Below are 26,493 nucleotides of genomic sequence, written 5' to 3'. Positions count from 1 at the left end.
CAAAAAAGGTTTTTGATGTCCTCTGTAAAAAAACATGTAGTTAACAACAGCCGGCAGCACGTGTCGGATCGCTTGTTGACTTTGTAGTTAGAAATAATCAAACATTATTTTGGAACAATCCTCTTCACCTTAGGAAGACTGTACTAGTTTTTTACAGGTTGATAGTTTGCAGATGAAGTTAGAGAACCGGGGAGGGGGGTGTCAACCAAGGAACAATGGTGCATTCACATGTGATAACGAGTATAAGAGATTTAAGAATATATATTTATATATATACACACACACACACATATATATATATATATATATATATATATATATATATATATATATGCAAATACATGCTTTGCCCATCTTGTGACCTTGAATAGCTGTACAACCTCCATCCATATCATCAATAAACATAATTGTCAGCTTCCAGCTGACAATTGTAGATGATCTGTGCTTTAAATGGTAGCTAGAACTGAATTAGGGTATTGTTCTCCTTGTTTCTGAATGCGAACCTTGATTAGCTGTTATAATCTGACGGTAGTTTTGTACCATCAGCTTTTTACGTTAAATGTGCTGCAATCCTGAGCAGAGTGAGTCCAGACTTCTGACCAAGTCCTTGAAGCCACATGTTTGCAAGAAGTAAACATTTAAGGACATCACTATCTTTCCATGGGTATGGTGATCAACTCCAATGTAGCAAAGGGCTTTCCTTTCCATATCCATTGGTAAGGCAGGTTTAGAAACCTTAGGTAAGCTTTTTTCAGTAAATGTATGTCTTACTGTCACTTACTTGCTCAAAGCAAATATGTCACTATTCCAATCTCTACATTTCACACACCTGTAGGACCTGCAATCATGAATCATCTTTTAATAGTTTGGGGTCACATAACAAGGAAATTTTGAGCTGTGTAACATATTTGGAATTTCTAATGATCAACTAGCCTTTTAATCTTTAAACTTGGATTAGCTAATTTAGTGTGCCATTAAAACACAGGAGGGATGGTTACTGATAAAGGCTCTCTGCATGGTTATGAAGATATTACATTAAAAATCAAGGACGTTTCTATGTGACCCCAAATTTTTGAACAGTAGTGTAATAGCAAAGGGCGTGTTGAGTCTGCTTAGTTGACCTAACCCTTTTTAGACACATTTGTGTTTCTTTCGAATAAAAGCACGGAGTCTGTCCTATGCATACGACATGACCACATGTATTAAGGAAGTCAGGGATTTTAAAAGAAAACCATACTGTTATTTAATATAATCATTTCTATTTATCATTATATAAAAATATTTAAAAAATATGCAAATGTTTCACATTTTAATGCATTTATAACATCATATCATTTAACACAGTGATGTTTTGTATGAAAAGCTTAACTTATTCCACAAAGTATTTTTTTTTAAATGCAAGCTATTTACAATAATTTTACTTTTAAAGGATAACAGAATGATCAAAACGTAATCTCTACAAAAAAAACACTGCCTCAGTAGTTTAGACAGGTTACAGGTAAGTGTACTGTTAAATATTTTATTCTCTTATGGAAAAACAGTTATGTTAAAAAATGTAAAACCTGACTTCCAGTGATAATGGGACATTGGAGATTTAAGCCTTAACAATCCTGTTTATTTAAGCTTTCATCCACATCCAGAAAGTAGGAAAGAAAGTTAACCAGCTTTCAAAATGAGCTGTATAATTTTCTCTTTCACTTGCCAAAGGGCATGTTTCCATGTGAAAATCTAAGCTGCCAGCTGAAAAAAGCCAAAAAGCACAAAAAGAGCTGATTTATTTTTTTAGACCAAAGGTTAAACTAATTTTTCTACATCCCGCACACCATCCGTGACAGAAAAATGTTATTATTGGCCAAAAGAATCAAAAAGCTATTAATACATTATACACTTTTCTGAATTCAAACCATCCTTCGCAGGAGTTCCTGGCACTGCTTTACCGCAAAGAAATAAGCATCTGGGCTGCTTATCTAACTATTTAATACAAACCACATTATCTTATGTGTGGAAATAACTCTTAGGATACCAACATATTTAAATTAGAAATGACAGCTTTAGTTAGTATATTATGGTTCAGTTTCCAGGTGGACAAAACAACATAAACAAATTATACAAACCTTTTTTTTTTTTTTTTTTTTTAAATCTTATAGATTTTGGGTTTTGTAGCCATAGACAATACTGAAATTTGGTAAGTTGTTGCACACCAATTACAAATTTCATATATACAAAACCAAACTAGAAAATAACTAGCCTCTGTAGAGCCAGAGTAACAAAAAAGCTAAATTAGGATAAGAAGAAGAGTTGAATTATGATCTCCGCTGGACCCGACTGAGCTCATTCCTGAAGACGCTTTTAAACTGCCCTCCCAAAAGGACCAGTGCTACCACATTATTCTCTTTAGTGAATAAACCTCATTGTCCTGCGCAGGCATTTGTTCAACACCAACTTTGCTCTCCATATTTCCAACCTCTCCTTTATTATGTATTGTGCTTTACTGACATACAAAATGTGACCAGGCCTAATAAGTTGACAATGCATCTACTGTACAAACACAACGATGTACAACTTCTGTGTACATTACAGAACAGTGGATAAGCCACTTCTAATCTAACATCAAGGTCACTGCGCACATGTCAACCACTTGGAACGATTATGCAGCAGCTCTAAGCTTAGTGAGCTTTAAGCATCATTATCTAAGCTACTACTTAGCATTACTATAAGGAACGGCATTTATACTACTACAAGGTAGAGCCCAATATACTATATTTAAGGACTGGCCCATCCATAGGGTTACAATATGAGGCTGTCTAGGGCATCAAAATGCACCTGTCAGGTCTAGAGTAAAATATTTTAATAAAATGTTGTTGAAGGGGCAAAAGAAACCTCAGTTTGTCTGGAGTGACCGCAATGCTCGAGTCGCCCAACTGTTTCTTCTGCTATACAAAAGACACTTTTGTATATAAGGAAATATTATTATTTTATGTTTTGTGTTTCCTTCTAACACAGAATGGAACTAAAAAAATTGTTTCAAAAAGACAGGTTTGAAACTTTGGATTTTAAGAAATTGCCGGGAAACCTATCGTTTTATTAGTGTTTCATGTGTCACTGAAGTTATTACAAGTTCACTTTTTTTTTTACAAGAACATTGCTGAAACGCAATATAAAATGGGGAATAGACTATTGCTTGAGGTGCACAGGGCCCACACGATTGCAAAGCTCCGCATTTCTACAGCCATCATGATAAATGCAATTATTAATTGGGTCTGAACCCAGGTAAATCCCTTGCAAAGGGACTTGATATACCAGGTTTTCTGGCATGTATCTAAATAATTATGTACCCTATAATCAGCCTTTACCATCGCAGCCCAGCACAAAAACCCAAACACTTGTCCTGGGTAGAATCCATGCCACCACGCAGAGAAGACAAATGTCATTAGTGATGGCCTCGTCTTGCAGTGTTGGAATACCAGTCTTTTTAGCCATCTTGCTGTACTCTTATTCCAGGTTCTGGCAAATACTGAGATTTTGCAAGTGGTTTCCAAGGTCCAGATATCAGCATCAAAGAAGTCTGTATAGAAGCCAACACTGTGATAAACATCAGTTACAAAGCCAGCTGCGTGAAAAAGGGTATGATCCAATATCCAATGGGAATAATATGTCAATTTAAATAAAAAAGCTGTAATCCACATGATGTATATACAGTTTAGTTGTTCACAGTCCATGAGGGTGCACTGCAAGTTAATATTTTCATACACTAAAGCATGAAGAATCCGCAGGAAAACTGCTAAGGCACAGCCTTTAATTACCAGCCAGATGGACCACAAGCCATTGGGCATATGAGATTTGTGGATCTGTTGCTGAAATGTTTCAAATGAGCACAGGGGACCTCCCAGCAGGGCAGGGAAGAACATGAAGTAAGAAAGAATGATCAGAATATTGTGTGCTACCCGAGGACAAAAATGCTTCATCAAACTACCATCAAGGATTATTATGGTCATTTGCCTTTCATGAATGTCCAGGGCAAGAGATGTAACCTTCTGAGTTAGTAGCATAAGGGATGAAATCATTATTGACAACCTAAACAGAATGAAATGTGTGAATAAATTGATTAAAAAAAAATCTCCAAAATGTCCTCATGTATTCATTTCATGTTTATCAAGGCAAACTCAACCCCAACAGGCTCCCTCAAAATGTTTATAATTTTTTTAAATCCTATACAGTCAATACCTGAAAGTTTCATCCTAGCTGAGCTCTGAGTTATAACCAACAACATTCAAAAGCGATCAATTGACTCTTAAGGTTTTAGTACATAGCACATAGCAAAACTACAAGTTCGTAGTCAATGCTGCCACTATCTTGCCCAGTTATAGGAGTCTTCCTCAAATCTGGACGTATTTATAGAAAGAAATCTGATACAATCTCCATTCCCACCCATCCCCGTAAGATCAAAAATCTCCCTTCCTGTATAGAACATGAGCGACATTGTGATGTTAAGAGACAGGGTGATATTAAGTGGTAAGGAAACTGAGACATAGGTATGGAGTGGGTGGGAGACTGAGATGTTAAAGCAGAGGTGGGCATGGGACAGGATGGAGATTTCAATGTATAGGAAGAGGCAACCATGGAGCGGGAAAGAGGTTGTGATATTTAGAGAGATGCATGGATTTGTTGAAAGGGGATGGTAATGAGAGAAGAAAAAACGAGGGAGAGAGAAAGAAGGGGGAAAGACAATTGTTGGGCACATAATTTTACAGCAAGACAGGAGGCTTCATATTTTGCATTATCCTTCTTTACTGAATAACCTCCAGCAGCAAAGGAGTTAACAACCAATATGAAAACAACCAATCAACTCAGACAGGACCCTATATCAGTCCCAACATCCAGCAACTCCTCCTCTTTCTTTGCTGCTTGACCTCCGGGTGAGCAATTTCCAATTATAGATCATTATCTATTATCATATATATATCATTATCGTATATATTTTACATATTTTCTTGGACTTTGTTGAGGCATGGCCGGATAATGTCCGCCTGTCTTTCCGTCAGCTTTCGCCTAAGACCGCTCTGCTGTTATGTCTGGTTTCCTTTCGGCGGGTATCTGACGTTCGTGCGTTTGATGTGCATTCTTTCTCCTTTTCGCCTGTCGGGGTCTCTGTTTCTATTTCGCACCGGACTAAGTCCAATTCGGTTTCTGTTTCTTACCCTTACTTCCCAGACAGACCCAAACTTTGCGTAGCGCAGTGTGTTCAGGCTTATCTTTCCGCGTCTCGGCCGTTTCGTAGTTCTTCCTCGGGTCCTCTCTTTATTTCCTATGTACGCCCGTTTCGTCCTGTCTCTGCTCCGACTTTGGCCAGGTGGATTCGGTGGATCCTTAGCCTGGCTGGGGTTGAGCCTTCGTTTGGGGCTCACTCGGTCAGGGGCGCTGCTGCCTCGGCGGCTTTGTCTCTCGGGAGTTCCCTGTCGGACATCCTTTCGGCGGCAGATTGGTCCCGGGAGTCTACTTTTCGCACCTTTTATTTCCGCCCTCAGCCGCATGCTTCCTGCACTCTAATGCGGCGTTAAAATTGCAAAATATGAAGCCTCCTGTAAAATTAGGGATTAATCTAGCCTTGGTGCAGCATTAATCTAAATTTTATTAAAGACAGGAGGCGAGTATTTTCCCTCCCTTTCTCTTTCCCTCCCTGTTTGGTTGTGGGGGATTTCTTGGGTTGTCCCTGTTTCAGTTGTTGTTTTGATGTCATGTTTCAGGGATATCAATTTTGTTGGTTGTTAACTCCTTTGCTGCTGGAGGTTATTCAGTAAAGAAGGATAATGCAAAATACTCGCCTCCTGTCTTTAATAAAATTTTGATTAATGCTGCACCAAGGCTAGATTAATCCCTAATTTTAGTGACAGGCACATACTTGTGTAATAAACATGCATTTTCTAATACTAATAGCATTATTCAATGTTATCTAGAACACTTTCTTCAACAGTGTGAGTGTTTCATGATTTACCTTGTGGTCATAGCTTCTTGTAAGTAGTATTCTCTGTATAGTAGCCATATGTGGCAGCCGGTTTGCCAGGACATCTGCAGAGTGAAAGCCCATCTGTGAACAGACTTCCAGCGAACTATGTGAAACAGCAAAATGGAGCCCAAGGCAGGTATGAGGAGCAGTAGTGCAAATGGCCCCATGGATACAAAGGCTAAAATAATTCCTCCAACTAGCAGATAAACATACCTAAAACACATGATAAATGTTATATAAAATCAAATAAGGGTACCTCAAATACATTTTTAACATATCATTGCCAATTCAAATTGTAGTCCCAATGATACAGGAGCCCCTCATATCTCAAGAGGGTTCACAGGTTTCGTGGAGCACAAATGGGCCCTTTGAAGATGGCATTTGCTTCTAATGTCTTCTGTTACCATTTATTACTAGGCATGCACAAGAGCAAAGTTGCTTATGCATATTGAATTTGTGACCAGATGGCTTCTTTTATCTTGATATGTATACAGTCTTCCGTACTGCCCTGGATTATACATTTTCTATAAACATCCCAGGTTAAAGAAGTCATACCCATTCCATTTATGTTATCCCGTAAACTAATTTCATGAACTGCCTGGTACTAGTCCTCTATAAAATTCAGCTTGGATCTTATTTTATGCCTTTGCTTCTGTGTAAAGACAGAAGATAATGAGTAAGCAGGAGACTCATATTAAAGAATTTATTAGTCCTTCTAATACAAAATATATAAAGTCCTTCTTTCCATCTGCATATAATGAGGAAAAAAATCAAGCACATTTTTTTATTTTTTTGACAAATACTTTAATTTATTAATATTATCTTTTATTTATATAGCGCCAACAGTTTACGCAGCGCTTGATACAATACATAATTCAAGGGATATGACAAGACAAGAATTGACGGACTAAGACAAACCGATACATTCGGTGGAGAGAGCCCTGCTCGCAAGCTTACAATCATGACGTCAATAGAAACTAATCCTCAAAACCTTGTACCTGTAAAAACATGCCCCACTGTATATTGCTTCACAATCTGCTGGTGCTGTAATAATGAAATATAACGGAAAGGGTTAATTTAGGGGCAGTTATGGTTGAAGAGGTATTAAGGGTTAATTTAGGGGCTAATTTAGAGGTTAACCCTCACCTCCCCTAACTTTCAGCAGCCCAAATATTCATTTTATACATACTGTTAGATGAGTTGCCGAACAGTGTGTATGCTATACGGAAAGGGGCGTGGCCAACCATCAGTGTGACTGCAGGAAGGGACTGGGAAGCAGAAAGCTGTTAGCCCCGCCTCCCCGCTCACGTCAGACACTGGAGAGGGAGGGGAGACTCTGGTCTGGACGGAGAGTGTGTTGGCTGGGAGCTGACGGCTGGGAGCTCCTCCCCCACTTGCATAGCTTTTACTGTGCGAACAGGGATCAAATGGACGGCACAGTCGGCACTTTATTAAGCACGGCAGCAATTGAGCCAAATAGGGTCTTTCTTCCTATCGCACGTGCGATACAAGGCAGGCTACATCAGGGGACAGGAGGCTTCATGGCACGTGAACCCCAAAGTGCAAAAGGAAAAAAATATTTGAAAAATTCAACAAAAATTCATTTTAATCTAAATTAGATTAAAATGGATTTTTAATGAATTTTGCAAATTTCTCTTTTCCTTTTGCACTTGTGGGTTCACTCCTATGGAGGAGCCTCCACTGCTGCTCAATGGGACAGTTAGTTACAAGGAAGGAAGATATCTGATCTCCACAACCGGCCTATTTACACTAAAGAGTTGGTGCTGAGCCGGCATGTGCCTTTAATCCATAGATCGTCAAGATATGACATCATACTCTGGTGCTCTGCAGTAAGGTGACGGTGGCCTTGTAAGGGCTGGCTAATTAATAATCATTAGAAAAAAAATAGTAAAAAACCAGTAAAATGTAAAAATAATTTCCCTCTGATGCCACTATCAGGGGAACCTTCAAGTTGAAAAAAAATCTTAAAAATGTTTTAAAAAAGGCAAAAAAAATTTAAAATATATATATAAAAAATATATTTTTGTGAGCAAGTCCTAAAATTAGCACATTAGCTTAAAACAATTCTCGCATGGAAAGAGTTAAAATACTGGCATATTAAATGCCCGTGGGGTGTCTACTTTTAAAAAATGTATGATTTGATGGGGTAAATTGAATTGGCCGGATTCAACAATGTCCCAAATAACACGGGGGGAAGGATGGCCACACATCTAATTTCCAATTCGAAAAATGCACAAATGCACACGTACCAAATGTGGCCTTTTAGTTTCCCCCAAAAATGACAAACCCATGCATGTGGGGTATCACTGTACTCAGGAGATGTTGCTGAACACATATTGGGGTGTCGTGTGACAGCGGCATATACCAGGAGCTGTAAATTCATACATAAAGTAGGTGTGTGTGGGAAAAATACACACACAAAAATACTACTGCAAACTTTGAAAAAATGCTGGTGGTAAAATGTGTGCATGCAAAGAGTTAAAATACCAGCATTTAAAATACCCTGGGGTGTCTAGTTTTCAAAAATATATGGCTTTATTGGGCACACTGAAATGGCCCGGCTCAAAGATGTACCAAATAGGGCATGGGCAGTGGATCCTCAAATGCCAAAGTTCCACATTGAAAAATGTGCATGCTCCAAATGTGGCCCTTTTGCCCCCAAACAGCCAGGCAAAATCATTCATGTGAGGTATCGCTGTACTCAGGAGATGTTGCTAAACACATATTGGGGTGTTTTATGATAGTGACATATACCAGAACCTGTTTATTCATACCTGAAGTAAAGTGTGTGAAAAAACAAATGCAAAAAAATTACTACCACAAAGTTTGACAAAGACTGGTGGTAGATATGGTGCATGGAAAGAGTTAAAATACTAGCATTTGAAATACCCTGGGGTGTCTAGTTTTCAAAACTATATGGCTTTATTGGGCACACTGAAATGGCCCGGCTCAAAGATGTGCCAAATAGGGCATGGGTAGTGGATCCCCAAATGCCAAAGTTCAACATTGAAAATGCGCATGCCCCAAATGTGGCCCTTTTGCCCCCAAACAGCCAGGCAAAATCATTCATGTGAGGTATCGCTGTACTCAGGAGATGTTGCTAAACACATATTGGGGTGTTTTATGATAGTGACATATACCAGAACCTGTTTATTCATACCTGAAGTAAAGTGTGTGAAAAAACAAATGCAAAAAAATGACTACCATAAAGTTTGACAAAGGCTGATGGTAGAATTAGTGCTTGGAAAGGGTTAAAATACTAGCCCTTGGAATACCCTGGGCTGTCTAGTTTTCAAAAATATATGACTTGATGGGGTAAATTGCATTGGCCGGCTTCAAAGATACCCGAAATGGCACATGGGGGGAAGAATTACCAGATTTGGAAAAAAAGGCTTTGAAATAGCAAAACGCTACCTGTACTTTTTGCCCCATAATGTGTAGAAAAAAGCAAAAAAACATAAAAACATTGGGTATTTCTAAACTCAGGACAAATAGTAGAATCTATTTAGCAGGTTTTTTTATTACCTTTTATAGATGAGTAAAAGATTTTTCAACTAAAAGTTAGAAACAGTAATTTTTTAAAAAATTTTTCACCATATTTTATACTTTTTTTAATAGTAAATAATATGATACAATCAAAACAATGTCATCTAAAGAAAGCCCTTCTTGTCCTGAAAAAAACAATATCTAATGTGTGTGGGTTCAGTAAACGGGAAAGAAGAAAATTACAACTAAACACGAGCAGCGCAGAAATGTTAAAACGGCCATTGTCACGAAGGGTACAAAAAGTAAAATCAGCCTTTGTCACGAAGGGGTTAAAGTTTGAAATCCTTGATCTGATAATGGCCAATACATCATGTTCAACCTTGCTTTCAAGTTTCTAAATACTCTGGTGCCAAACAGCCCACATACCACAGCTGAATAAGACCTGTTCGGGGAACAGTGAGCACAAGCAATAATCTGCAATCATCTTTAACAAGGTTAGGTCAAACAAATATAACAATGCATGGTAACCAAACAAGAACGTTAAACACCATTTGTTTTCAGATGTCTTATTGAAAAGGGCTCTATGATTTTGTACTGTGTGCCAGAAACAGTAGCCTGTGTTCTCAGTTACCAAAAAAGTAAAATGTTAGCGGTTTTTGCAGAAGGTTGGCTAGAGGTATTAGACTAGGTGTTTAGGGTTATCTATACTCTATGTACTAGAGGTGGATGAGCAAGCCAATGGCACAGAACGAGCAAGTTTTATCCAATTAAGACAACTAGAAATTTAACAGCAGCCCTGCATTGTTTTCTGTCCACATTAAAGGCAAATCTCTTTAAAGTTGAGTCCTAGGTAGACAGCAGTATAGATAGAGTCCAGAGTTAAACGCAAACAATCAATCAGAGTAAACAAACACCATAACAGATAATTGTAGCAGGTCACAGGGTGTTAATGATGGATGTCAAAGGGGACAGAATGGAGTAGTCACAAGCAAACACATACAACCTTATCTCTGGAGATGTTGTGTTAGGTGCCACAAATATGCTTACAGTTTAAAATATGTTTGGGCTTCTGGGGCAGAGAATTGGGAGAGCTTAGTGGGCCTATTGCTCCACTCCACATTTTTCATGGTAGCCGCTGCGCTAGTAACCCACCCCAGGGTTTCTGGTTCCACTCATTTGTCTATCTCGTTTTGTCTATCTCGTGCTAATTACTGAGGCAACTGAGAAAAAAGAGAGCTTACATGTCTCAATCTGGGTCAAAGAACAAAACAGGATATTGGAAGGCTCTGGGAAAAAGGAGAAAAAAAAACAGGTTTTGCTATTAATTAAATACTTGTTTATTTAGAACTCAGAGGAGCTAAATAAAAAAAAACAATTTTGGCCTCTTTTTTGGGTAAACCAATACCCTACTGTATCCACAAAGTCCGGAAGCACCCATCCTTTTCTAGTTCCTAGCTAAAAGAATTCCCTAGGCAGAAGCACAGGAGGACAATGCAATTTTGACGGGTCCAAAACCTCAGTCAGTAAAAGTTTTCAATATTTAATTTGCACTTTCTAACATTCCTAGTTTCAGAGCTTTACAACCTCACCATCTCACCAAATGTCATGATTTGCAAATCGCTTTTAAGGGATAAATGGGTTGTCTGCTTAAATCCCTTATCATTTCCTTTGATTGAGAATATTCATGTTATTACATAGAATTTTGCAGTCCGAAAAGATAAGACTATGCTGACATTTAAAAAAATTAAGTGCAGATACTAGGTCGGTAAAAAATATATAGAATGTAAATAACTATATATTATCAATTAGTTATTCAATATCTGTTAAATAAAATACACCCAAAATAGAGATGCTCTACATATTTAGGGGCTATATGGAAAAAGAAGGGTCCATCTCTAATACAAATGAAATTGTACATTGACACACAATACAATATTCATAATTGGGCAATTATATGATATTATAATATATATTATAATATAATGCCTGCTGTGATTTGATGATTGTGATTTAGGCATTGAACTAGCATCCTAGCATGCATTTACCCTTTATCAGTCCAATATCTTTAGCTTATTTGGATATTTTTTTATAAGTTATTGTGTACATTGCTGTGGTGTCCAGTAATATGTATTTTTGGGTGGATATGATTATCATACATGTTCATTCATTAGTTCTCCCAACTAAATTTTATAAAAGTGCATCAAATACCCAAAAAATATTTTTGAAAAAAGTTATGACAAACATTTCTCCTATGCAAATAAAAAAATTGATTATATTCGCACATATGAACACAGATCTATATAAAATCATAATGACAAGTTCAAAGTTTTAGGTGATTTACCACTTGTCATGTCCTGTTTACCCATTGTACAGTTATAAATTTAGAACAATAATAATAAGCAAAAGACAATTTTACCAAAAAAGAGAAAGTAAAAAGAGAGCAATTTGCCCCAACCACTTAAAGTCCATGAAATGTCCACGCAATGTCAGATATTATATTTGGGAAGATGACAAAATTTAATTATAGTTTCCTTTTAAGCTTTATCGTGGGTTATGAATATATTCACAGTTCATTTGACACAGAGCAGCATGGAATTAGCACATCAAAGCATACCTGAGTGTGATAGGCAAATGGCCAAGGGAACAGAGATAACTATACATCAGGGCAAATGGAAATGCAGCCAACTGGTACAAAGCGACCTGGTGAAATGTCACCACAATATAATCCATCAAACGTCTTGTTCTATAACAATAAAAGAAGTATTGGCAGGCATCACCTTCTGCACTGAATGCCAACCGTCTACAATCCTTTATATACTACCGTAACACCATTAGTGAGAGATGCTGTTTGACAGTAATACAAGGAACATGGTGACCATAACCCTGGGAGACCGAACAATCCCAAATAAATTCTATTTATCCACTATGATGCAAGTGTCCAGTGTTTGTTTGCTTAAGAGCAGTCCTGAGCACCTTTCTTTGTAGCTGAAAAGCAAGTAGCTGGGAAACATAGCTGTGAAATGTTTATCCTGCTAGGTTTACCAAAAATCCCTCCTCCACTCCTCATTGCATTTCAGGTCTAGTGGGAAGATAACTGTAAAAAAGGAGAAATAGGAGACACCTTAATCTCGTTATCAGGTGGACATATGATCTGTTGAAAGAGTAATGGAAAAAAAAAATATATAACCTTTGGTATCCACAGCAAGACATAAAAGAAATCGGATTTGATAGTATTGACTTAGGGTTAGCTATCAGCTATATACAGTATACTGTATGCATAGATATATATATATATTTACGTTTCTGGTATTCAAGGTGTTATAGGTATAGCTGGGTGTCATATTTTCAATCGTTAACAAGTGTATAAACAATGCTTTTGTTGACGTGAATTGTCATCAAAAGTGACCTTGGTTTTTGTGCTGGGTCTGGCAGATGAGTATAGAATTAAGAAGCAGACGAAATGCATCAGGACCGTATGTTGATATACTGGCATTGTGTATTTTACTTAATTCTACTAATAAAAGCTATGTTTTATATCAAGATTCAATGCCTTAATGATTCTTTGAAGAGGAAAATAATTGCTTTCCGCGGACAAGTCTTTTTTTTTTTTATAAGAAGCCAAATAGACCAATTCAGACAACAACTCAAGAAGTTTAGGCCCACCCAAGAAGTTCACCCATAAGGTTCTCTGGTAAGAAGTTAGTCATGGCTTCCTGGCTTATGGGGCTTGTTGAGCCCTTTTATATCTTTTTTTCTGCAGTCATGTAAAAAAGAAAATACAACCTCTTTAAATTCTGTGGTTTTACATATCAGGACATAAGAACAATCATCTGTTCCTTAGCAGGTCTAAAAATTAGGTAAATACAACCTCAGATGAACAACAACATATGACATACACCGATCAGCCATGACATTATGACCAGCTGTAGATCCCCCTTTTGCCGGCAAAATAGCCCTGACCTGTCGAGGCATGGACTCCACTAGACCTCTGAAGGTGTGCTGTGGTATCTGGCACCAAGACGTTAGCAGCATATCCTTTAAGTCCTGTAAATCCATAGGGCCTCCAAAGATGCTTAATTGGATTGAGATCTGGAGAATTTGGAGGCCAAGTCAACACCTTGAACTCGTTGTTGTGTTCGTCACACCATTCCCGAATAATTTTTGCATTGTGGCAGGGTGCTCCGTGGTCCATTTCTTAGGCTCACATGCCCATTGTAGGCGCTTTCTGCAGTGGACAGGGATCAGCATGGGCATTCTGACTGGTCTGCGGCTACGCAGCCCCATACGCAACAGTGTGTGTGTTCTGACACATTTTTTTGTATCAGAACAAGCATTAACTTTTTCTGCAATTTGAGGTACAGTAGCTCATCTTTTGGATTTGACCACACAGGCCAGCCTCCCCGTGTGCATCAATGAGCCTTGCCCGTCCATGACCATGTCCCTGATTCACCGCTTTTCCTTACTTTGTTCAGATCCTTACACTTGCCCATTTTTCCTGCTTCTAACACATCAACTTTGAGGACAAACTGTTCACTTGCTGCCTAATATATCTCACTCACTGACAGGTGCCATGATAAAAAGATTATCAGTGTTATTCACTTCACCTGCCAGTGGTCATAATGTTATGGTTGATCAGCGTATATTACACCTTCTCGTGATTTATTTAACAAAAATAAAGTCAAAATGGAGAAAACATGCAAAAGGACCCTCATTACCTTTTACAATTAATAAGATCACATGTGCAGAGCTAACAGGTATTGGCTGCTAGGTCTGCAGGGTTCCTAGATCCTGTCACATTATTCGAACATTTAGTGCCAGTATCATGTGACATGTGAGGGGTTAGCAGAAAACTGTGTTCTAACTGGAAATAAAACAATTTTTATAATCGATTAAATACTTAAAGGTAGTCAGATCACACACAGTCATTTATAGGTGCATATTATGAAATCTGTTTAATCATTTTCGTATAGTTCCATATATAACATATATATATTCAAAGAAGTAAATATGTAAAAACAAAAATAAAAATCCTTCAAATGTGTGCTTCAGACATTAAACCAAGTGAGAAAGGTCACCATGACACAGAAAGGAATGCACTAGAAGGAGGAAAACACAGAGATAATAAAATAGACTCTGTATTGTTATCTAATCTGCATAGGACTTTTACTATGTGTGTCAAATTTCTTTAGTTATTTACTGTGTATTATATTGTTCATATATGTAATCGTGCATATCTTTTTAATATGGTAGAACCTTTTTACCTTTTTTTTTTAAAAAAAACTGTGACCAGATTCCTGGGTATTATTATTATTTATTTTTTTGTATAGCACCATCATATTCCATTGCGCTGTACAATGGGTAGAAAGGACATAACATGTACCATATTTGCTTGAATATAAGACAAGGTTTTTTCAGAGCAAATGCCCGGAAGTGCATTTGTAAGTCTTTGGGGGCAGAGTGGCATATCTGGGGGGCAGAGTGGCATATCTGGGGGGCACAGTGGCAAGCCTGGGGCAGATGTGCATAACTGGGGGGCAGGTTGTGAAATAAAAGGAAATAAAAACAAAACAAAAAAAAAGATGCATTTTTCTCAATTTTTATTAAATATGAAAAAATAGTTTACATTTGAGTTAATATTTACTAGTAAAACTATTTTTCCTATAGGGTAGGCTTATATTCAGGCTTCAAGTTCATATTTTGGAGGGTTGTGTTATAATCAGGGTCATCTTATAATCGAGCAAATACAGTCAGAGGCGTATATAGGGTATGGCAGCTATGGCACGTGCCATGGGCGCCATCTCAAGGGGGGCGCCGGTGAGCGGCTTTTAAATGCCGGGGGTTTTTTTGTTTTTTTTGATGCGGAGGAGAGCAACCGCTCGGCGCCCCTCATTCTCCTCCACGAGCCCTCTACCCCCGTCCCGGTGCCGGCATTTCATGCAGAGCGCCTCAATATGCCGGCATATTGCGGCGCTCAGAAGTGAAACAGCGGGCACCAGCGAGCGGGTTTTAAACACAGTTTTGTTTGGTTTTTTTGATGCGGAGGAGAGAGAGGGGCGCCTAGCAACCGCTCGGCGCCCCTCATTCTCCTCCACGAGCACTGTAACTCCGTCCCGGTGCCGGCATTTCATGATGAGCGCCGCAATATGACATCATATTGCGGCGCTCACCAGTGAAGCAGCGGGCACCAGCGAGCGGCTTTTAAACACTGATGCGGAGGAGAGAGAGGGGCGCCTAGCAACCGCTCTGCGTCTCTCGTTCTCCCCCGCATCAAAAAAAAACAAAAAAAGACAGTTTTTAAAAGCCGGTCGCTGGTGCCCGCTGCTTCAGCACTGAGCGCCGAAATATGATGTCATATTAAGGCGCTCAGCAGTGAAGCAGCGGGCACCGCAGCAGTGCAAGAAGGCAGAAGCCTCGTGCTCTCGTCGCTGGACCTCAAGGTGAGAACTACAAAGGGAGAGAGGGGTTAGGGAGTGATAAGGGAGGGAGAGGGGTTAGGGAGTGATAAGGGAAGGAGAGGGGTTAGAGAGTGATAAGGGAAGGAGAGGGGCTAGAGAGTGATAAGGGAGGGAGAGGGGTTAGAGAGTGATAAGGGAGGGAGAGGGGTTAGAAAGTGATAAGAGAGGGAGAGGGGTAAGGGAGTGATAAGGGAGGGAGAGGGGTTAGAAAGTGATATAAGTAAAGAGTGGATTAATGTGTGCATGCATTGAGTGAATGAGGGAGAGCATGAGTTAATATGTGAATGTATTGTCTGAATGAGGGAGAGCATGAGTTAATGTGTGGATGAATTGTCTGAATGAGGGAGAGCATGAGTTAATGTGTGGATGAATTGTCTGAATGAGGGAGAGCATGAGTTAATGTGTGGATGAATTGTCTGAATGAGGGAGAGCATGAGTTAATGTGTGGATGAATTGTCTGAATGAGGGAGAGCATGGGTTAATGTGTGGATGAGTTGTGAATTAGTGAGTGACAGTAAAAGTGTTTGTGTGTATCATAGATGTATAATTGTGGAAGGGCAAAGATGGCACTAGCAGGAGATTTGAGCCTTGGGGACCAAGATGGCACAGGCAGGGTGTATATGGGACTGTTTGGGGACAAAGTTGACTTGTGCTGGGCTATTTGGGGACAAAGATGGCAAATCTTATGTGTGTGTAATATGGGTGCTGGTCAGGTTCTATGCGGGCAGTGTGGACGCCAGGGCTGGCTTTGGGGTGTGCAACCTGTGATCTATGCCTGTAGTTTAGGGGGTTTTAAATATACCTTTTAATGCCGTGTTTTTATGTGAATTCCAATTGATCTATACCTGCAAAGCTGGGTTTTTGTGTTATTCTGTAGATCCATATCTGCTATGCTATGTTTCCATACATTATTTATGTATACCTGCAAATACAGGGTTAATATGTCTTATTCAGTTGATTAATACCTGCAATGCTGTTTCCATGTATTTATTTGATCTATACCTCCGATGCTACGTTTCATATATTATTATTGTATACCTGCAAATATAGGATTTGTATGTCTGATTCTGTTTATTTGATATATACCTTCAGTGCTGAGGTCACAAGTGAATTTCAGTTGATCTGGGTTTGTGTGTTGATCTATACCTGCTATCGGTATATATATATATATCGACAGCAGGGACTAATATATATATATATATGGGCAGCAGGGGCTAATAAATGGGTTTTAGATATTTGGACAGGGGCGCAATTTCAGTGCTTGCCATAGGCGCTATTTTCGGTAGATACGCCTCTGAATACAGTATATATATATATATACACGCTTCTCCGGGTCAACACCCGAATCCTCCGGGTCGTGGGAGCTGGGTCTTGAGGCTCCCTGCCTATTTGCCCTTTAAATTGGGGTGTCTCCCTACTGGTATCACGGGACCATCCACCGACGTCAAGGGAAGGCTTCGGGTAGCCGGAATGAAGTAGTTCCCAGGTATGCATATAATGTCTTAATATATTATCGCCTTCGCTTCTTGCATGTAAAAAGATCCACATATGCAGTCAAAACAAGTTTCAACGGTTTTCCTTAAGTAAACATGACTATGCAGTTAAGAAAAAGTATCAACATTGTGTGATGGTTCCGCTGTGACATCTAGTGGTCAAAAGAAGTAACAGGAAAGATGGGAAATACAAGATACTTTAGTGGAATGTAAACAGAGCTGGGGAAATTCCGATTATTTGAGCTCATTCATGCATCAGGGCATTCATAAGCCTCAATATATTCTATTCTAAATTCCACAAGAATAGCCTTTGCTTTGTTAGGTGTGCCTAAGTGTACTAAACACTAAATCTACATATATCTAAATATACATTTATACTCAGGGGCATACATAAACTATTTGGCACCCGGGACAGATCCTGTATCTGGCACCCCCCACCTACAAAAAATAAATGTTGGCAAGAATATTTATTTCACAAATTTGTAAACTGTATTTCATCTGGAAAAATTAGAAATCTGAAAAAAATAAACTTATAAATTAAATAAGTTTAAATAACTAACATTAACTGAATATATGTGGTACAGCATAACTCCTATCACTATACACTAAGCCAGACATTGACGTGGTAGGCCTCAGCAGCCCCTAAAACAGACTGCCTGTGCCACTACTACCCCTTTAACAGCCTTCCTGTGCTACCTCTGCCCCTTTAACAGCCTGCCTGTGCCACCTCGGCCCCTTTAGCAGCCTGCCTGTGCCACCTTCTAGCTTCCCCCTCTGACAGGGACTACACTTGATCTAAGACAAGAGGTTGCTGCCAACAACCCCTTGATTGAATTTATTCAAGAACAGAACTTACATTATATGCAGACAAGCATCAGCAGCTTCACCAAGTACATACAGAGATAGCATGTCTGTACTGTCAATAACCAGCAGTACACCTGAAACAGTCAAACATGCAAAATACAAAGAATGGATGGTAATTACAACATACAGTAAAAATATTACTCCTGGGCACAAAAATAATATAATTGTGGCAAGAATAGCAGCTGATGATTGGGAGGAGGTAGAAGGGGATATGGCAAAAGTCCAAGAGCTAAGGGAAAAATAAGAGTGGGGACTAGGAATTAAACAAGCTGCCCCTGCCCCCCACCCCTGTGTTACATTATAACTTACCTTGTATGTAATGAATATTCTGTTCAGAGGAGGGCCGGCACCTTCTGGCCCAGGAGGCAGGTAAAGACAAGTGCATGGCTCTGCCCCAGTAACTCACATATGCACTGGCATATATATTTATGCATACATTATCACAAATACTCACACACACTGCCTCACACACACTTACACATAGAGATTCATACTCACACACACACTCATTCACACACAAACTTACACATACACATTCATTCTAACACAAATATTTACACATTCATGCTCACACAAACTCTTACACATACTAGCTCATGATCACACACAAATTCATACACATTTACACACATTCAACAGACTCCCTGTGATGCACACTTTTGCACGTATACACTAACAACTTTTATCAGAGCTGTGTTTCAATGATCACAGTACAGCAAGCACAATAAAATGCACTTATGTTAAAGGGACGGTCCGGCCACCATCTCCCGCCATGTTTAATAGTTATAGAATGTAATAACACTCTAGGGGTGTTCTGATGAGACACACATACAAGGAAAGTGCTCCCACTGATTTTTACCTATGGCGCAGAATGTCAGACCACAGAGAAGGGGGAAGTGGCAGCTGGAGCTACAGCTTCTCAGTACATGGTTACTTTTTCAGGTTTTAAGAATGCATTATACAAAGTACTCTCACATGGATTGTCCCTTTAATGCGCCTAGAAAGTTTGCATTAGTCACTTTGCAGGTTTTGGATTCAGAACATAATTGCTGCACACATGTCCACATAACATATAGTTTTAATAGCAATCCATACTGCAGACAGAACATTTATTTTAATGCATGATTTTTATTAAATGCATTCCATACAAATAAAATACAGTGCAATCTAATGACCATCCTATACACATTGCAGCCTGATCCCTAGAAACAGATACTAAACATAATGTGTGATTTCTAATAATTTGGTAATAGTGTAATTCTAGTTAAAACCCCATCCTACAATTACATGGACTTCATTGATATAAATGTTTCAAACACATGCATCAGGTGCTATTCAGGAGCGCACAGTTGCGTAAATCAATTTAAATAGATCTCTTTCACATAATAGGTGGCTTGCTGTGACCTCTTTTTAAGCATTCGTTACCCATTTACTACACTGTATGTTATGCGTACTCAATGCGTTCCACGCGTTACTTCCGCGTTTCAAACAACTAGTCTAGTCTTATTCGCGTCCGTCGGGAAGCGCAGCTAAATCGATTGCCGAGCATCATCTCCTCCCTAACCAAGATGGCGGAGCTGATCAAGCAGGCACAGCTTCAAAAGAGGTGATGTAGCGACTAAACCTGCACATTTATTTACATTTCTGTATGAATGACGTGTATCTGTAAAGGGTATCTTCTGATTTAGGTATCTGGCGCTGTCGCCCTATATACGTTGACTCATTCTTATTCATCGCCATCCATCTCATATAAAACGACATTAAAGGCCACATTTTATGAACGCCAATTAGAGAGTGCTCAGCAGTTTGAGCAGATATCGAATGCACAGCTGTTGCTCCTTGAATTGCTGTTTATAAACTTATAATGATTTGGAAAGGAGTAAATGATGCAGTCACCATGACAACCAGTCTTATATCCTTAAATCTGCACTCTAAATTATGACATGATGTTTTTGGCAAATATCCACTACCGGAGACGCTCAGAGGTCCTACACTAGCTAATAACATGATGAACTTGCTCTAGGGTTGGCGTCTGATCCCAGCCATCTGGTACTCTCGAAGAAAGCTTCTCCGTTTTTGTCGATAGGTGAAGGATACCCTTATGGGAGATTATTATTTTATATACCACCATCAGATTCTGCAGCGCTGTACAAAGTGTAGACGGGACATAATTACTATATAACAAGATGACACATGGGGAAAAACCATGAAACACCCCCCCCCCCCCCCCCCCCGCATGCCTCAGTCACATCAGGACTATTCTCAGATGGCGGCTCACAAACCAAATATCCATAAAATACCATGTTGGCCTGATTATAACCCGCACTTTCCCCCCATAATTTAAGTCTGCCTTGTTAAAATCCTGACTTGAATCCGATTGAATGGCTGTGGCATGACCTTAAAAAGTCAGCTCATGCTCAAACCCTCCAATGTGGCTGGATTAAAACAATTAAGAGTGGGCCAAAATTCCTCTGCAGCAATGTGAGGCTCATTGCCCGTTTTCACAAATGATTGATTACCAAGGGTGGCGCGACCAGCTATTAGGTTAAGGATGGCAATTCCCACATGAGTGATATAGGTTTTCATTACCTCTTTAAATCGTTAAGGAGCAAATATTTTTTCACAGCACTGTAAATGCAACGAATAGCAGAGTGTTTCCTTTAAATAGGCAGGTGGTTCCCTCTTGCATGGAATGATGCTGCAGAACCCCCACACCGCTATAAGCGTTTGCCTCTTTTCTCACCTTCCAACAATTAGGACACATTTAACATTTTATTCTTGGACAGTGTACTTCGGGTTTAGACAAAATTTAGAAGGATTTTTCCATTTGGAAATTAAATTCGTTATTGCCCACCATCATGCACGTAATTACTCTCATTTTCTCTAACTCTGACTCTATCGCACTCTCTCTCAATGTTTCCATAACTTTTACGCAAACCATTTCCATGTCTATTGCAGTTCCACTTCTTGGTTAGCTTCTTCTCTCCTCTTGGTCCTCTTCTCCCTGCTATCATCTGTGTTATCCTTTCCTCCCAGAGCGGCTCTACAACAGGGTGGAGCCTCCGCGCACACACCCTCTCCAACTAATGGGATGTGGGGGTTGTCCCGGTGGTCTGCACCATGGCTAAGCCCATTTGCAGAAGTACTCCAAGAGGCCAGAATAATGCAGACAGATCCACATATCTGAAAGATAAGCGTCTTTGTGCATCTTTCTCCACAGATCTATCTGTATTAGTCTGGCATCTTGGAGCACTTCCCCAAAGGGGTAGATACACATCACAGGGACAGCCCCGTCTCCCTTTCCTCCAATAGGGGGAGAGGGTGTGTCTAGGCTCTGCCCTGCTGTGGAACATCTCCAGGATGCCTGTGCATGAGGTTGTCCCCATGGTATGCTCCAAGGCTCTACCCTGTAGAGGAAGCGCTCCAGGAGGCCAGATAATGGGGACACAGAAGCGGCAGTGAGTGGGGTACGAAAACAAAGCAACGAAATTAAAATTTGTTACTTTCTGCTTTGTTTTCACTTGTTTCCTTGGGTGTCCCTCCTCCTTTTCGGACATGTGTGCAAATTTCATTAAAATGTCAATGTCGTTATAGTGTGAAAATTGCTCCAGGCGCTGTTGTATGTGTGGAAAGTGAAATTAAAGGAGACGTTACAATCGGTAAGTAGACACTTATGTCAGCCCATCCCTACTTTAGATTACATAAAATACATTATACTTATGTGTGGAAAAGATATTAAATGTGTCCTTTTTAATTTATAAAATAAAACTATAAATGCAAAGAACACAAAAGAAAATTGAAACTTGACTTTAATATAACGTTTTGTTGTATAGTGATCCTGGAGAAAGTTAGTACTTTATGTAACGGTTTCACTAACATTTTTGAGAGTACATCATTAAATACCTTTTCTTTTAAATCAGGTCCTAGAACAGTGGTTCACCCAAAGGCTCGCATATATGCAGAATCGGGTCCAATTATAATCGGGGAAGGAAACCTCATTGAAGAGCAGGCTTTCATTAGAAACGGGTAAGGAATCTTGCTTTGCAGGCCAACCTAACAGTACTAAGCATTAAGATAAGATGGAAAGTGTGCACCACCGCGAATAAAAAAAACTTAAGGTGGGGTTTGATTTTGATTTTCAAATCTATGTTCTAAGCTGGGTTTTTGCCTGATTCATCATCAATAAATCATCGTTTTATGGTGCCAGAGGGGTTTATTAATTAGTGTGGCAGTTTACTATCCCTGGAAGCTTCACCAAAAAGAATCCGTACTAAAGTACTTTGTGAGAAACACACCCCCTGCACGGAAAATAGCTGGGGTGGACAGGCAGAGGGTGACCTGTAGATCACTCCATGCATTTGTAAGAGGAAACATGTACTCTCGGCTACTATATGCATAAATGGGATTATGATGGCTAGAAAACCTCCCATTTCTCCAACTACTCTTGGGTTTATAAAGGACTAACCCCGGCAAGTTTTCTGCAGGCTAGTGAGATAGTACAAGATAATACATGGTACATTTCTCATTGTTTTTTTAGTTTTCCTGAAAACATCGCACCTGACTCACAAGATGTTGAACCAAAGACCATGATCATTGGCACAAACAATGTGTTTGAAGTTGGATGTTGTATCCTTTTCAGATATATGAACATGTGCCTAATATAGGCTTCATCTTACATGGCTTGTGGACAGAAATTGCCAGTAGCAAATAACCAAGTGTGTGCTTCTTTCTTTTCCTGGTTATCTTTGTAAAGCAATGAATTGGGCATTGATTGGTTTCATATCTTGAAACTGTTACAGTGGCACAGCCGGCTACCAAAAAACTGCAAGTACAATAAAATACCGTATTTGCTCGATTATAAGACGAGGTTTTTTTCAGAGCAAATGCTCTGAAAAATACCCCTTGTCTTGTAATCGGGGTCGTCTTCTAATCAGACCTCAAATGAGGTCTGACTATTAGACTAAGATCCAGATCCCCCGCATCGCTGCAGGGGATCTGGATCCTCCTGTGCGGTAACCTCAGCTAAAGTGCCGGCAGCAGCCGAGGTTGCATACGCGCGTACCTTCCTGCTCCCGGGATAGCCCGCCCACTGCGGGGAAGCAGAGCCGGTTGGGGAGATTGCTGCAGGACCGGGACCCGGCGGCACTGTGCCGTCCCAAAGCAATTTTCTGGAGGAGGCGGGGCCTAGTGGGGTCACACAGCGTCATGCTGAAATCCCGTGGGAGCTGAGTATGTGAGTGAGTGAAGTGTCTGGGTAGGTAGGTAAGTGTCAGAGTGGGTAGGTAAGTGTCTGGGTGGGTATATTAGTGTCTGGGTATGTAAGTGTCCCCCTATATGCCACTCTGTCCCATGATATGCCACTCTGTCCCATGATATGCCAGAGTGGCATATAGGGGGTTAAAAGGCATAACATGGGGCAGAGTGGCATATAGGAGGGTATAAGGCATGCCTGGGGGCAGATGTGCATAACTGGCGGCAGATGAGCATAACTGGGGGCAGGTTGGTAAATAAAAGGAAATTAAAAACAAAAAAAAAAATAGACATGAATTGTTATTTACTAGTAAAACTTTTTTCCTATAGGGTTGTCTTATAACCCTTTTTCAGACTTTTTCTTTTTTTCCTAAATTAATATTCAGATTTTGGGGGGTCGTCTTATAATCGAGCAAATACGGTATATCAAGAATATATCTGGATGACAGAGTGACGTGTAATGGAGTAAGTATGCTTTAGTGTAAGTGTGTGCGATAGTGTATATGTTAGTTACTGGGGCATGGGAGCTACTCAACAGGGCCATACAGCAAGCAAAATGTCAAGTTGGGCTTGTGTTTAAACAATCCAGCTCATGTTTCCAATATCCTTTAGGAAGTGTAGGTGGAGAAAATAAGACTTAGGGTATGTATTTTTACAAAGCCACTGAAAGCTGCGGCTTAACTGCCATTCTGCTTAACCTTAACTGTCATATCTAGATTCTCAAGCAATGAAAATTGGCGACAATAATGTGATTGAATCCAAAGGTAAGAGTTTGGCTATGAGCATCCAAGCCAGCAGTTTTTTTTTATTTATTTATATGTTCTGAGTAATATATATTATTATTATATTATTATTATTACCTTTTGTTTATTAGCGGCTTACGCAGTGCTGTGTGATTTTAATGGAACTGCCGTGTAGCCTTATGGTACTTCTACACAAAGTTCCTGGCAGGAATGGTGGGCTTTTGAGGGCAAGGCACATGTGCTTACAATCTAATGGAGTACTTATCATATTATGGGAAGTTTATGACTTCTCTAAAATCTATGGAATGTTCTGTTTTTACTCTTCTTTCTTCTGTTTATCAAATGGTATGTGACATGTTGCATACATCTTTCTTGTAGATAAAAAAAATATTCAAGTGTGAATATATATATATATATAATATTTACACACAATCTACTATTCTTGTTTCACTATTCTTGTCTGTCACTTTTATGAGATTTCAGGGTTAATTGTATTTAGGAAAACATATTGTTGGTGTACTTTAAAAACTTTAATTAGCAAAACAAAAGGCAGGAAGCTTGAAAAGGATATGCAAACGTCTAGCTAAATGCTGTAATCACAAGGGAGGAGAGGGAAGGAAATGCCATATTTGTAATTCGATGTACATTTAAAGTAAATAGGCTAAGGGCCAATTATTGCGTTTTCTGCAGTATTGGAACTGGAAAGTACCCCGTTCTGTGTACAGTCGAGTCTTTTGGCGTATAAGTGAGTGGCGAGAGCAGGCATGTTATGGAGTATTTGAATGCTGAAACAAAATTTTATTACAGAAAGCTCTAGACCAGATGGATCATTCAACAGGCAAATGCAAACTAATATATCTGATACATAACAACATTTTAGGAGCCGTGTCAGCATTTGATGTTGAATTGTTCTGGTTTCAGAAGTGTGTGTATGTATGTATGTTTGTGTGTGTGTGTGTATAATTTCTAGTTATATAAGAGTTCAGTTGTGTTTGTGAGTTTTATGAACTTTTGTGAGAAATATGAATTTTGATAAATTGTTGGCGCTATATAAATAAAAGATAATAATAATTCAGATGTGAGACATTTTATTGCGAAGAGGATGCCCCAAATCCTTTGTTCTTAACAGATGTATTTTAGTGGTATGCTTCACAAACCAAACAACCAGTCCTATGACTTAAAATGTGTTCTATTTCAGTGTTATAGAAAATGCTAAATAGGTCTCAATCGTGTTGATCCTTCCAGCATACGTAGGTAGAAATGTTATCCTAACAAGTGGCTGCATTATTGGTGCCTGCTGCCAGGTCGATACGTGTGAAGTTATCCCAGAGAACACTGTCATCTATGGATCAGATTGTCTACGCAGAGTACAGACCGAGCGCCCCCAGGTTAGTATACGCGTCAAGCATTATCCTATTCAGATTAACATTATCCAAGTCATTTTGTCTGACACAATCTTGTTTATTGCAGCCTCAAACACTTCAACTGGATTTCTTAATGAAAATTCTTCCTAATTACCATCACCTAAAGAAGACAACTAAAATGACATCTACCCCAATGAAAAACTGAACTACTCAGGGCAAAAGATCTCGTGTCAAGTCTGTCCCCCTTCCATAACCTCGTATTCTAAAGCATTTATTTTCTGTCATTTTAACTGCATTACTTTCAGTTGAAATTGCTATTTATTTGTAGTGTAAGGTCTTACTATGTGGTCACCTTACATTGAAAAGGAAAGTGTAAATGAAAGCTAGCAGTGAGAGCGATAGAGGACACTGTCCTTAATGATAGCACACCTTGCCTCTGTCACAATAAAGCTTTGAAAATAAACTTGACTTATATTATTACATGATCGTACACATCTAAATGGTATTTTGTAATGAATGATCAGGATTCATTTTACTTTTTAGGTAAGGCTGTTACGTCTCTACCAACACAAATTATAACTGATGCTCCTGGAAGTGATGTAGGGGCGTGTTGCTCACTTGTAGACCTATGAATCAAATTAAGGGTAACGAAATCTTATGGTACTCTGCGTTTTTATGTTGGGCCATAAAAGGTATCAACTTGGACTAAAGACTCCAAAAAGTAAATCAAGAGGCAGTTCACCAGGTTAGCAGCAGATGGCGATAGTACGCCAGTATATACACTGCTAGAACAGTAAACTGATTTCTTTGTAT

At 39.3% G+C, this 26,493-nt stretch overlaps 1 protein-coding gene across 1 annotated transcript; it reads left to right on the top strand.

Annotated features, from left to right (window-relative positions):
• The first annotated feature begins 19,891 nt into the window (after positions 1 to 19,891).
• On the top strand, positions 19,892 to 25,885 carry LOC149284314 (dynactin subunit 6). Its single transcript, XM_089496894.1, has 7 exons — positions 19,892 to 19,929; positions 21,918 to 21,982; positions 22,244 to 22,349; positions 22,861 to 22,949; positions 24,290 to 24,337; positions 25,562 to 25,704; positions 25,787 to 25,885. Exons 1-7 carry the CDS (start codon positions 19,892 to 19,894, stop codon positions 25,883 to 25,885), a joined length of 588 nt encoding a protein of 195 aa, XP_089353020.1.
• Positions 25,886 to 26,493: the final 608 nt, after the last annotated feature.

The sequence above is a fragment of the Sceloporus occidentalis genome, unplaced genomic scaffold, assembly GCF_023333645.1.
Source record: "Sceloporus occidentalis isolate IW3139 unplaced genomic scaffold, rSceOcc1.0.p SCAF_95, whole genome shotgun sequence".
In the NCBI taxonomy this organism is placed as follows: Eukaryota; Metazoa; Chordata; class Lepidosauria; order Squamata; family Phrynosomatidae; genus Sceloporus; species Sceloporus occidentalis.
The sequence above is the reverse complement of the archived record's forward strand: the minus strand, read 5'-3'. Positions and strand labels throughout refer to the sequence as shown.